Source organism: Epinephelus lanceolatus, chromosome 11 (assembly GCF_041903045.1).
Source record: "Epinephelus lanceolatus isolate andai-2023 chromosome 11, ASM4190304v1, whole genome shotgun sequence".
In the NCBI taxonomy this organism is placed as follows: Eukaryota; Metazoa; Chordata; class Actinopteri; order Perciformes; family Serranidae; genus Epinephelus; species Epinephelus lanceolatus.
This window is the reverse complement of record NC_135744.1, coordinates 36,192,855-36,206,488: the sequence shown is the minus strand read 5'-3', so window position 1 is coordinate 36,206,488 and position 13,634 is coordinate 36,192,855. Positions and strand designations below refer to the sequence as shown.

The 13,634-nt window shown below is 39.8% G+C and overlaps 1 protein-coding gene across 4 annotated transcripts in view; it reads left to right on the top strand.

Moving 5' to 3' along the window:
- p4ha2 (procollagen-proline, 2-oxoglutarate 4-dioxygenase (proline 4-hydroxylase), alpha polypeptide 2) overlaps positions 1 to 13,359 on the top strand; it is a 34,913-nt gene extending 21,554 nt beyond the window's left edge. For 2 of the 4 annotated variants that reach the window (XM_033647489.2, XM_033647464.2), the window contains exons 8-16: positions 205 to 381; positions 1,390 to 1,460; positions 3,260 to 3,359; positions 5,202 to 5,255; positions 7,082 to 7,141; positions 7,213 to 7,278; positions 9,605 to 9,673; positions 10,399 to 10,495; positions 12,529 to 13,359. In XM_033647489.2, coding sequence (XP_033503380.1) covers positions 205 to 381; positions 1,390 to 1,460; positions 3,260 to 3,359; positions 5,202 to 5,255; positions 7,082 to 7,141; positions 7,213 to 7,278; positions 9,605 to 9,673; positions 10,399 to 10,495; positions 12,529 to 12,599 — 765 coding nt within the window. In that variant the 3' untranslated portion in view covers positions 12,600 to 13,359. The remainder of the gene's footprint in view (positions 1 to 204; positions 382 to 1,389; positions 1,461 to 3,259; positions 3,360 to 5,201; positions 5,256 to 7,081; positions 7,142 to 7,212; positions 7,279 to 9,604; positions 9,674 to 10,398; positions 10,496 to 12,528) is intronic. The other 2 variants (XM_033647482.2, XM_033647474.2) reach the window with 2 other exon arrangements.
- Positions 13,360 to 13,634: the final 275 nt, after the last annotated feature.

The following is a 13,634-nucleotide window of genomic DNA, read 5'->3' as shown; positions in this document are numbered from 1 at the left end:
CAAGGACAGAGAAATATGGCTGTCCATACACGAAAATGATTTAACAACCCGTAACAGTGAACTATCAGTGTGCATGAGCTTCTGTGGTAACCTATAATCCTGTTAAATTAGATCCCAGCGGCAGGTAGCAGTCAAAACAAATAAGATTGCGGTCCCTCTTAATGTGATGATATTATCATCTGATTATCCTGTTTGCTTTACAAGCACGAGGCAAGGCGCAGCCGTTTGTCCTGTCGCTACCAGGATGGTAACAGGAACCCTCGTCTCCTGCTGAGGCCCATCAAAGAGGAGGATGAATGGGACAGCCCCCACATCGTACGCTACCTGGACGTGCTGTCACACATGGAGATTGAGAAGATTAAGGAGCTGGCAAAACCCAGGGTAAGACAAGAAGCAATACATAAATAGTAATAAAATTCTGCACTTAAGACATTAAACAGAATCAGAGATGATGACATTTATCACATTTATGACATTGTATCAAGTTCTGATATAATTTTCATAAGGATGGCAATGTCATTATAAAACATAAACTGTCTACAGATGGACTTGGCAGTTCAGTTAGAATGTTGTGCTTTCTTTTTCTCTCATCACCATAAATTTCGTGACTCTTTCACATTAAGTTTTAAGTATGTGAAGGTGATTGATTGGCAAAAATATATCTTTACCTTGACCAGAACATTTTTATTCAAATTTGTTTTTGATCAGGCATGTTTACCTTGAAGAAAGACACACCTCAGCATCTTCTTCAGATCATGCTTTCATCATCTTCAAATTATGCATGCTTTAATGTTCAAAACAATGCCTAAAATATGGGGTTTGTCAGTTGCTAACATATGCAAAATGTTAGTTTTGTGGTGCTTTTCTCTAACAAAATGCACAAAAATGTAAGAATATCCACTGTGTTTAACACTCAGATGTAGTGATAGCATTGTGCCTGCAAGCAGCCTCATCAGGGGCTGACAACTATAACATCATAACCCTCCAAAAGACAAAATATTTGGTGTTTCAGAAGTTAAACAATACTAACACAGAGAGGGAAATCATTTGGCCAGGAGCTTATCATATCAGGCAGTGGTGCTGATAAAGCATCATTTCTTTTAAAAGACATTTTAAAAACAAGTTTTACAGAGCAATCATTCTTACTCTCTGTGTATAAAAGCTGTTCTCTCAGAGAGAAGGATCTGAATGTGCATACACAATAAGAAAGAGATATTAAGTAAGTAATATTCATAGTAAAAGATGAACATATGTGAGTAAATGAAAAGTCTTTTGTGGCACAGCGTTGACACAGCTACATGTTAAACAATGGAAAGAGTGGATGAACTCTGGTGTTTAATGTTTATGATGACAAACACTTATTTTATTTGTGTTGTTTTTCTTTTTAAGCTCGCCAGAGCCACTGTGCGTGACCCCAAAACAGGTGTCCTGACCACAGCCAACTACAGAGTATCAAAAAGGTAACTCATTCAGCAGAAAGATCCTTTGGGTGCCCTCTTGTGGATTTCAGTCATTAATACATGGTCAAAACTCAATGAGCTTGGGTTTTATTAATTATTACTCACAACATATGCAGCGTAAACCAGGGTCCTCCAACATTACTATATTACTTTTTTTGTAAGTTTTTTGAGGGTTTCAGGAGCTTTGCCTTTTTACTCATTTATCTCTTCACTCACTTTTGTCACATGTGCTCTTGGAGCAGAAAATGTAACAATTTCCGGGGGTGCTTTCAACATACCTAGTTGTTATAAAAAAGATGAGGCTTATATATACACAAGCCTCTTAGAAAATTACAGTACGACAGCAGCAGTAGCAGGGCTCGACAGTGTGAGCGTTTCACTCGCATTTGCGACTAAAAATAGGTGTGTGAACTGTAAAAAATATTTAGGGGCACATGTGCGCATAAAAAAATCAGCTGAAGCAGCCTATATTTTTGTCAATAAAAAAATATGATAATCTAACCGCAAATGTTGGAGGAACTCCAGCAGCCTTCCCTCTTCCCCGTGTGACACAGTTATGGGCGGTTTTCCAAGCCACTGTCGGTACAATGAATATAAGTCCCACTGTCGGCAGCGTTTAAATAAGTCAAAGTGTGGAGGAAGCGGCGGACCTATGGTGAAGCCTGCTCCGTTCTCCCCACAGTTAGGGACCGTTCGCCACAGTACCGCTGCTGGGCAGGGTGGAAATAAAGCCCTTTTCACACAGAGCGCGCAAAGCGCAGACCTCCGCCAACGAACCCATTCATTGTGTATGTGCTACCGTGGCGCAAGAGCGCACCGCTCTGCCGCCGAGTTGAGCGGCGCACGAGAGGGCACATGCCGCGGCTGCCGCCAGCCTGTGCTCGAATTGAAAAATTTTTAATTTCACTGCAACGCGCTGTGACAACACCTCGGCGCATCCAATAGCAGAGAAGAGCCTGAAGTAGACATGGAAGCGGTCACCATTGAGCTGTAGCTCCTGAATGAGCCTGTACTCCCCCAAATCCTGTCTTGCGCGCCTTGCTCTCCGCTTGCTCTGCGCCCTACCCCACAGTGGGCGCCGCGAAAATCGCACTCTGTGTGAAAGAGGCTTTAGTCAAAGTGTGGCGGAGAAGAGGGACTGGGAAAAGCGGCGGACCTCCAAGGAAGCCTGCTCCGTTCACCCCGCAGTTAGGGACCATTCGCCACGGTACCACTGCTGGGCAGGGTAGAAATAAGTCCTGCAGAGTTTCAGAGGACCTGGAGAATGTTTTAGGATAGTAATAACATTATATAAGATAACCATGTTGCAAAGATAATATATATAAGATAATAACATTAAAGACAAAATTAAATTGCAATACTTTTTCAAAACTTGATGATTTTATCTTTCTGTACATATTTACATTGTGCCCCTAAAGTTCTTTGTGCGCTCCTTATTTTTTCAACTTAGGAGCACATGTGCTCCTTGGGGAAAAAAGTTAGCGTCAAGCCCTGAGTAGGACATTAGCAAGTTAGCTGTGGTTGGCAACTGGTTTATGACACGTAACTGCACCACTAAAACAGTAGAGCTGTGTGGAAAATCTGGTAAAAACTTTTCACTTAGTCTGAATTACCAGGACTGATTGCTGACGAGGTGCAGGTGAAGAAAGACAGAAACTGAAATGTCCAGCCCCCAGTGCCAAGTCTGAGCACTCAATGACCTTAACATCCCATGCCCACCCAGTGTTAATGTGTATGCCTGTATGCACTCACTGTACTACGTGCTTATACTGTCTGTACACTTTTTTGTTTTTTTCCAGTGCATGGTTGGAAGGAGAGGACGACCCTGTGATTGACAGAGTCAATCAGAGAATACAAGACATCACAGGCCTTACAGTGGACACTGCAGAGTTACTACAGGTAATATAGTGCATTACATATGACAGATTTACAGATATTACTACATCATCATGTCACATATTACACAGAAATCTAATATGCACCCTTTTTTATTTAGACAACATTAGCACTCGTTAAAATGAAAGTGAGATACACAGCATGTGACTCAGGACTGTGTGTATGTCAAAAACAGTCGCACAAAAAATGTAAACGAAGCAAAATAAGTACAACAGTGGACAATAAGACAAAAAAGGGTAAAAAATAACACAGCAGTCATCACACAGTAAGACAAAGGATTGCATAGTGTCCTTAAAGCCTTTTGAAGGGATGAATTGAGTTTGACAAACCCCCTCCTCACCATGCTGGCTGTGTTTACAACGTAGGACTGTTGGGGCGGGTGTAAATCGAAACAAACCAATCATGTTTTGTCTTTTGACAACTGACAAGTGCCTCAACCTCACACACCTCATCCCTCTCCTTGCATCCCTGTTAGCGCCGCTGTTAGCTGTTAGCTGTTAGCTGTTAGCTGTGATTGCATTATCTTTCTCCTTCAGCAGCTCTTTCCACCTGGGAAAGGCAACCCCGATGTTGACCCTCATTTTTTTAATTTGCCGGACACGTTTTCTTTTTGATTCCCTTTTGCGCCATCCTGGAAATCCAGACCCAAATCTAGAAAGATTTAGGGTCTGGCCATGAGTAATGAAAATGGCCCAACTCAAGGGGCGGCACCAAGCATGCATTTGTAAATATCACTGCATGCAATTGGGTAACACTACAACCAATCAGAACAATACACGGGGTGACGTATCCAGAGCGCTACCAGTGGAGCTAACTGGTAGATTAGACTCTTGCCGTATCCGGTCGGCAAAACAGCAAAAATGTCCTTCTTGCAAAGGAAAGACTCGAGCGCCGTCTTCTGTTCCTCTTTTAGAGAAAAAGCCAAGTCTAACTCGTTCATTGTAGCGGCCAAAGCCGTTTCAAACAACTGGTGTTCATCCATAGCCATCTTGCAATGTTTACTGACTTCGTCGTTGCAGCACTGTCATCATCTGTTTAACTTGCCTCTGACCCGCCTATATCAGATAGACCGATGTGATTGGTGCAGCTCGGCTCCAACGGCATGGGTAATGAGCATCATTACTGATTGCCAGAGTGACTCGCTGAGCAAATTCAAATTGTGCTCTTGCGAGAACTCTGGATTTCCAGGGTATTTTGCGCTTTCTTGGCGACAAGGATTCCGTCTCCCGTGATGCTGCACATGCATGATCCTGCGTTGTGCTCAAAGAGTGGGACTTTGTTATGCTGCAGTAGTGCCAGGGTAGTAGCGAAGCACCTCTTGCTTCTCTCCTTAGGCTTCTCAGTCACGCAGCGCTGGCCTGGCTCTCAACGAAAACGCTGATGTATTCTCAAAATGGCGAAACGTTATGGAACCCCCCAGATGACTTACCTGTACAATGTACAAACAAAACCGAAATTCTCCTTTTAGATTATTGGTGGAGGTAATAGTACACCAATGATGACATATTTATGAATGCAGACATCGATTTTTGCCAATAAACAACTGAAAATGTTACACAATGTCCCTTTAAGTCCACAGCTGAGTTGTAAATTGTAGCAAGGTGTACTGCAAATATTTTCAAAATAACACCTATTGTATATTACAGCTTAGATTACAGCTATGAAAATGAACCTTGTGTAAATAATGTTGTAAACCAATTATTTTGCCTTATTTGGGGATCTCTAAGGCAACATTCACAGGATCAAAGATACAGCACATGCACATGTATTGCATTGAATCTTTTTGAATTGAACTATAGGTTGTTTGTTTATTTGTTTTTAAATATATTGTCATTTGCCGACCAGGTCGCTAACTATGGAGTTGGAGGACAGTACGAGCCACATTATGACTTCTCAAGGGTGAGTTCACTCATGGGTGAAAGTGAGGGTGTGAGTAAGTGTGAATGTGGAAATCTGCATGACATGACTTGACATGCTTCAAGTCCTTGAAAGCAGATTGAAAAGAACGTGTGGACCAAATGTTGCTGAAACCCTGGATTGAGTAGAGAAGTCAATTTGACCCAATTCAGTGTTTGCTGACATTATTTTTTGTTTTATATTTGATAACTTTAATTTAATTGGGACATCTTGCTAAAGTTAAAGTCAACATAGTGATGTGTTTTCAATGTCCTGTGTACATTTTGTATCCATCTGTGTTCTTTGGCATTTATATTATCCCAGGCTGTTTTTATAAAACATTTAAGAAATATGAACATTTTACACATATTTGTTTAGGTTCAGGTCACATGCAATTTTATCTTCAGGGCCTGACCTCTCATAACATACCTGCACCAGTGAGAGAACCCCTGATGTTTCCCCGGCTGTGGTGTCAGGGTAGTATGGTTCCTATGAGGACACTGATAGTTCACACACATTTAAAGCTCAAAACCGTTTATCTTGATGCTCTGTGTGCTCTCTTTATGCTCCCATTCAAATGACTTTGACCTCTCAGCGAATGTTTGCAGCTAATCAGTTTGTGTCTGAGACTGAGGATAATGGTTAAGAGGACCTTGATTATAAGGCATCCTCCTCTGATGAGAGCAAGACCCTTTGGGGTTCTGCCAGACACACTGTCAGCCATGTCCAAGACATAAAATCAGTGTTGTTTTTAGCTTATCAAAAATGACATACTTGAGATGACAAACTTAGAGGGGGGGTGCATGTATAGGGCCAGTTTGGAGGGCATGGATGTGACCCACTTGCAAAGTTTAACTTGATCTTGCTGATGCTCTGAATCACGTCCCTTCTCTCAGCTTTGAATCTTTGACAATGAATCATTAAATGTTCTATAAAGTTTTGCCTGTCTGCAAAAGTCACATCTCTGTGTTGTGTTTTCCATTTTAAAGACTGTGCTGCTAATCTGGATATTCTTGTCTCCTTTTTCCTGCTTCTTCCTGTGCCTCTCATTTTATAAGACCATCACCGTTAAACCATCACTCTCTTCCTCCCACTACTCATGCCACCTTTTCTTGAATTTGTCTTTGATTGCAATCCTCATTTCAGTGTTACTTAAGTTAACTGTGATGTAATTGTGATTGTTTTTGTGGCATTTTTTCAGATGTGTCTGCTCATTTATTTCCTCTGATTCAAATATGTGCTTGTATCCATAGACATATCACAATCACCTCCATCATTTGAATCTAAGTATGTGGTCTGCCTCCAAAGCAGCTGGTTTGTCTTGCTTTCATTTCTCTGCTATACGCTGAAAAAACATCCATCCATCCCTGACGTTTATACTTTGATCTAGGATCTGAGTTATGGTCTGTCTGAGTGTTAATCTGGCAACCATCTATGAATTTTGTAGGATCTATAGCTGTGTGTAGTACTTGCATCTGCACAGCTGGCTAAAGTCTTGCTATAGAATGACTGATTTGTTAAATACAGTATTATACAAATGGTCAGTGTGAACAAACTCAATGCATAACTGACCCGAGGTTAAGAATGTACCAAATTATGTAAGCTGATAAATGGTCAATGTCGTCTGTGGATATTCCTTACAAAAATACCCGACTAATACATCTTCTAAGTGCTCAATTTTATTTTTAGATTTTTAAGCATATCATTTAAAGTTAGTTGTAACAGATAGTCGATTTCATTTGATGTGAGTTTAGTTAGTGTCCTTCGTGACGGGGTCATACTTTGAGTCTTTTTAGAAAAGGGTTAAACGTTCTAACCATCTGTTGCAGCGTCCTTTTGACAGCAACTTGAAGAGCGACGGAAATAGACTTGCCACCTTCCTAAACTACGTAAGTACACGTGCGTGTGAGCAAGCAGTGTTTTCATGGTGTGTTTTCATTCTTGAATTTTATCTTTGTAGAAAGATGAACCTGATGCTTTCAAAAGATTAGGCACTGGAAATCGCTTGGCGACTTTTTTGAACTACGTAAGTACGTGCATTCCAGTCGCCGTTGATTGAAGGCAGTCCCCTGAAATCTTGGCTCAGTCTTGTTGTAGCTTCATGAGCATTTGCTTAAGCTCTGGTTCAATCTTGGACTTGGATTGATTGACTTTCATTTGGTGTGTAGTGTGGCTTTACAGTCATGTAGTTCAAAATTTAGATCTACTTGAGGTACTACTTAGAAAACTTTTGAGAAATTGTAGCCGAATAAATATAACATCACCTAGATGTCAACTATCTAAGAGTGAAGTTTTTCTGTCAATCAGTTCCAGTACATATTGTGGAGAGTTTTCTCAGGCATCCCCCATTAACATGCTGACGTAGTAGCCACTCTTTATTCTACCCTTGCTAACACTGGGTCGTACAAATACAATACTTCCCAAAAGGAAAAAAATATGTAGTCTTTGAATGCAGTATGCGCTTGAAATTAGTTTTCTTTTCTCTCCGTCTAATGAGTGATTGATTGAAGTTTGCTGTTTGCCTTGATACATGATGTGGAAGTGCATATTTGATGTACGTATATCGTAAATGTAACCAAATAAGTTGAACATAAGATATGGACAAGATAAAACTACATAACAAAACTCAGAGCAATGAAGTCAGTGATTGCTGTAGGGAAACAATAGCCAGGTGCTGTAGCAGCAAACACCACAGAAATAAAATATAGCCGTTAAATTCATTAAAAACATTTTAGACAGAATTATAAACCAATTCAATTGTGATAACGGCCAAGAATGATTCAGATAATATTTCATACGGCACTGAAACAAATGGTACAAGGACAACACCTCACAAAGTTACAGTACACAATTAGACCATCACTTCAGATCAACAAACAAGTGTTTTGACTTGTGGAGAAAAATATTTTGGGACACCACTGATCATCCAAACTAAGTCACATGAAATGGATTTTCTTATCAAACAATGTGATGAAATAATGTGTGGAACAACTGGTGGCTCGGTTCAAAAGAAGACCATACTTCCTTTTCCTTTGCTCTGAAACAAGTATTTCTTCAGTCTTCGTAGTTTTCTCTCACTGTAGTGCACAACTGTCTTATATTTCACTGCTGTGTAAATATCTTACTTGTCACTTTGTGCATCTTATTTCTTGTAAGACCATCACAGGACCTTGTTATTTATCACACATTGAGCAGTTTTTTGTAAAGAAGTATTTCCACTTGTATTTCTGGGTGTATTTAAGGATATTATTTGCATTACTATCACGTTTGTGTTACTTAAACGCAAAATAACTTAGAGCAACATGTGCATTTTATGTTGACTTGTTATATATGTTGCTCTGAAAAGTAAAACAAATGTATACAGCTTTTTGCTAAGCTACAAATGCAGATGTATCTAAAAAAAGATGCATCCTTTGAGCTGAATATGAGAGGGTTTTTTTAAGGGGACGGTTCAAATCCTTTGAAGTGGGGCTGTGTGAGGTGCTTATCCAAAGTCAGTGTATTGCGTACAGTATATGTTAGTTGGCACGGCACCAGCTTGGATTGAGGCTGGAGTCCAGAACAGAAGCTCAGCAATGTATCTTTGTGGAGGAGTCAGCAAGAAAATGTTTTTTCGCCACCTTAAAAGTCCCAGTTTAAGTGTATGCTGTATTAAGAATATTTTCACTGCCTTACCTTGCTGTCAGTTAGCGATTTCCAACAAGGAACTGAAGCAGTTACATCACCCTCCTCAGTACCAGACACCCGTTGAGAAAAACAGTAGTTCAGCATCACTGAGCGCAGGAGTGGCTGGTCTACTGCTGCCTCCATCAGGTAGTTTGTTCCTGTTGCTGTGTGACTTTGGTGTTTTTAAGGGTTAGTTCATAATTACCAAAATCTTACAATAACATCAACAAACGAACTGATCGAAGCAGCTTTTGACCAGCAGCCTGCGCTCACAGAGCTAAAATTAGTGTTTTTGTCTATGGAGTCTGATAGCTTTGACAAGAACATCGATGGGAAACTGAGGCTGAGAACGGCTTCCCCATCAGAAAGGTAAAGCAGTGAAAATATTCTAAATATAGCGTACACTTAAACTGATACTGCTTTTTTCACATTGGACTTTTTCTAGGTGACAAAGATACATTTTGCTGCTGCCCTCTGTCTAAGCATTGCATTGCTTCGCTTTTGTGCTAGTACTCCTGTCTGTTTCTCCAAACTGGTGCAGTGCCAACTGACATCTACAGTATATAAAACACTGACTGTGGAGAAGTACCTCATACAACCCCACTTCAAAAGATGCAAATTATGCCTTAAGGGAAAAGAGAGAGTCCTAAGAGACCATTTCCAACAAGTTTGTTGTCTTTTCTCAGATGAGTGATGTCGAGGCAGGAGGTGCCACAGTCTTCCCTGACTTTGGAGCAGCGATTTGGCCAAGAAAGGTGATGACGACAGTTGTGTCTTTTTGTGTGCACTTGTGTGTTAAGAAATACTAGGCTAAGTGCCAGTTCATAGTGTGTTGAGCGTGCTTACTCTGCCATTGTCAACTTGCAGTTATCAGGCATCTTCATTTTCCTATCCTTCCCAAATATTTTGTCTGGCAAGGAAAATAATACACATCTTGATCTCTCTGTCAAAAGTTTCTTTACTTTAGTTTCTTGCTTGTACTATACATCTTCCTTAAACACTCATATCATGAAATCTAAAACCTGAGTTCACCTTTGTTTGTGTTGTAGCTTTGAAAGCAACCTACAATCGACCTGGGATGCTTGATGCATTTGGGCAGTATTAAGTTAAACTTTTCTTTCAAATTTCTTGCACATCAGCCACTCCACAAATTCAATCATGCTGTTTCCCACCCAATTTTCTGGCATATAGTAGATCCTCAGATTCTCCCTGCAGGCTTTCAGTATCTTCACGTTTTACCTCAGATGTACTCTACTACTTTTGCTTTAACACAATCTCCTTGCTTTGCCGATATGGCGTCGATAGTATAGTCGTCAAGCCACCAAAAGTCTGCTTGAGGAACACTTGGGTCTGCAATGAGCCATGCTCAGTGTGTTCCAGGTCTTCTTTGACCCAGCATCTGTTCTTGTTTTTTTTCCCACGTTCCTTTTCTATTGTGCACATTGGATGCTGCCATCATTTTTGTTCCATTTCTCCACAGGGGACGGCAGTTTTCTGGTACAATCTCTTCAAGAGTGGGGAGGGAGACTATAGGACCAGGCACGCAGCCTGTCCTGTCTTAGTAGGAAGTAAATGGGGTGAGTCAAAGTAAATATTCATCACAAGAGCAAGAAATTAAAGTCATTTGAAGGCATTTTTAATGATAAATTGCTTTGAATCATGAATTTGTAACACATTTTAAATGTTATATGATGCCATTTCAATATGATTCCATAGAAAGTCCTTAATATTTTCTCAACATGTGCAAGGTAGTATGTGAAGAATAAACTATATTTATTGTTTGTCTTGTGTTTATATGGTGGACAGCATGGTGCCTCAGAGTGTTGTAAAAGTGCTGTGGTATTGCACATTGCAGATGCCGAATTCTCTCGTTATTCAAGAACACGTCTCATTTCAGTGTTGGCTGATGACACCCAACTTAATCTCTCTTTAAACTGCATATGACGCCAACTGATGAGCAAATCTCGCCAACTGCCTCCAGAGTAAAATGTTGACATGACAGCAGTCAGTCCTATAAACAAAGGGCATGGCTTTAATTAGTGTGATAAAAATCACATGAGCTTTGTGCTTTACTCCTTCAAAACAAAAAAGAAAAATGGTTTTCACACAGATTCACATGGTTTTTAGAAGTAAACACTGATAATTGTTAAAATAGGCTCTATGGGCAACTGTGGCAGGATCATAGTGCACCAAGGATCCTGTCAGTCCTGATATCTTTCTTGTGTGCATGTGTGCCACTGATTTAGTTAGTGGTGAGTTGACTGGCACATGCACGAGTTCAACTTAGTGCCATTCAGACACCACGAACAGCTCCCTAATCTCTAACCTCAGCTTGTTATTGTTAAGAGGGAAATTTAAAACAAACTAAGGGTGCAAACTTTTGGTAACGTTGCTGTCATTATCAGCGCTGCCAGCTCCGGCAAGTCATTGTTTATATGTTTTCCAAGCTTTGCAAGGAAGAAATGCTCCCAGTATGATTAGGTTGTGCACATAGTGCCCATAGTGTCCTTGTTCTGCTTGTGATCTTTGATGTAGATAGATAGATAGATAGATAGATAGATACTTTATTGTCCCCGAAGGGAAATTTGTCTTGGACTCCATGAGCTGAGACAAGCTGCCGCCATAGTTAGACTTACAGAAGGAGAAGACAGGTAAAGTTGCACAGTTGCACAACAGAATAACAACAGAGTTGCACATTTGCGCAACAAATACACAGATAAACAAAAGTTGCACGTATGCACAACAATAAATACAATACTACCTATACTGCTCATACACACAGCAATAAATACAATAAATACACACATTACACATTCCCACATGTTCCCATACAAGTACAGTAAGGGGATAGACCACAGCATCAACATATATTGCACATCTCAAACTGTTACCTTATTTAATATTCTAATAGAGGTAGGGACAAATGAATATTTAAATCTGTTAAGCTTGCAGATGGGGGCTCTGTATCGTTTGCCAGATGGTAACAGTACATTTTCTGAGTTGAGGATGTAAGCGGGATCGGATACGGCTCTCTGTGCCAGTCTGAGGACAGACTCTTCATAGATTGACTTCAAGGAGGAGTTTTCAGGCCTCCCTATGACCTTCATTGCAGTCTGGACCAGACGGTTAAGTTTAGATTTAGAGTGAACAGAGAGATTTCCATACCACACTGACATGCCAAACCTGATGATGCTTTCTAACACAGCCTGATAAAACAAAAACATAAGCTTCTGGTCAACTCCAAAGACCCTGAGTCTACGTAAAAAATATAGAGGAGAAGGAGAAGATATTTTAACAAAAATATATTCTTGAACTTTTCTTGATGATTTTTCTTTTCAGCACAAACAAAGCAAAGTTATTTTAGCACCTGAACAAGGAAATCTATCAAACACTGCTGCAGCTTTATCATGACAACAGTGTTGATATATTAGGCAGGGTGTGTTACAAGGAGCACACTTAACCTTACTGGGGGAAAGCATTTACCACGTGCTGACATGGAACACTGGTAATAAAGACATGTAGTATCTCTGTATTGTATAACACAGGCATTACTTAACTGGCTCTGATATTTCTGGTCCTCACATTTTTTTGTTCTGTTTTGTTTTGTCAGTGTCAAACAAGTGGATTCACGAGCGAGGACAAGAGTTCAGAAGACCCTGTGGCCTGACAGAGGTGGACTGAAGTTTGACTCACTCCTAAGGAATGTGCAAGAACACTCGCATACATACATACACATACAGCCACAACAGTGCCTTAACTATGGCAACAATGCAACTCAGAGACACACACTTAAACACTTATCACTTACCCAACTTATCAACATGATAAAGGAAAAAAAATCAGGAGGAAACTGTGACACTGTTATGTATTTTATGGCTGGATAATTTTTTAAGTGTTTTTTTATTATTTTTTTTTACCAGAAGATACAGAGCTCAGTTCTCTGTCATGCATTCCCACACCACCCCCACTCAATTAAATATGTGAATTAAGATGAGAAATTATTAAAAATGTAAATAGAATTTACCAATGAACTTTTAAAAAGTGAAACTATGTCAGTGTAATCTTGGTTTGCCAGTATATCCCCATTTAATAGTCACTAAAATCAGATTTTAAATTAAGTTACTGGTTGATCCAAATGTCTGAGTCCTCTGCCAAATCTTTTCCCCCCCCTCTGATACCAAAAACTAATACCTGTGTGTTCGTGCTGTCAGTGCCCCAGACTGCTCCACTAAGCTTTTTCTCTTCACACTTTAAAGAGACTTAACTTTTTCAAAGTAAAAGCTTTAGTGGTGTTACAGATAAGACCTTATTGATTTAGCTAATATCTGTTACATACAGGAGATGTGACGAAAACTTTACCATACCAAATGACGTGCATGAGCAGATTAATCTGATTTATTTCAAGGTTGTATGCACATTTCTTAAAGAGAAAGAAAGAAAAGTTGTATTCATTTTTGATAAATATTGTCATTCAATATTTTTTTTTTTATTTTAAATAATAGTAGGGTGGTACATTACAAAAACCCACAATTAAGACAAGCGTAATAGCAGCCACAAAGTAAGAATAAACACAAACACATGAAAATAAAAACCAGTGGACAACCAGCAGAATTTGGGAAGTGTTGTCTTTTATATACTTATTTTGTTATATTTGATACCTCCATACTTGTGACTCTTGACTCATTGATATTGGGGCCCAGTCTCTTAAAAACCTCC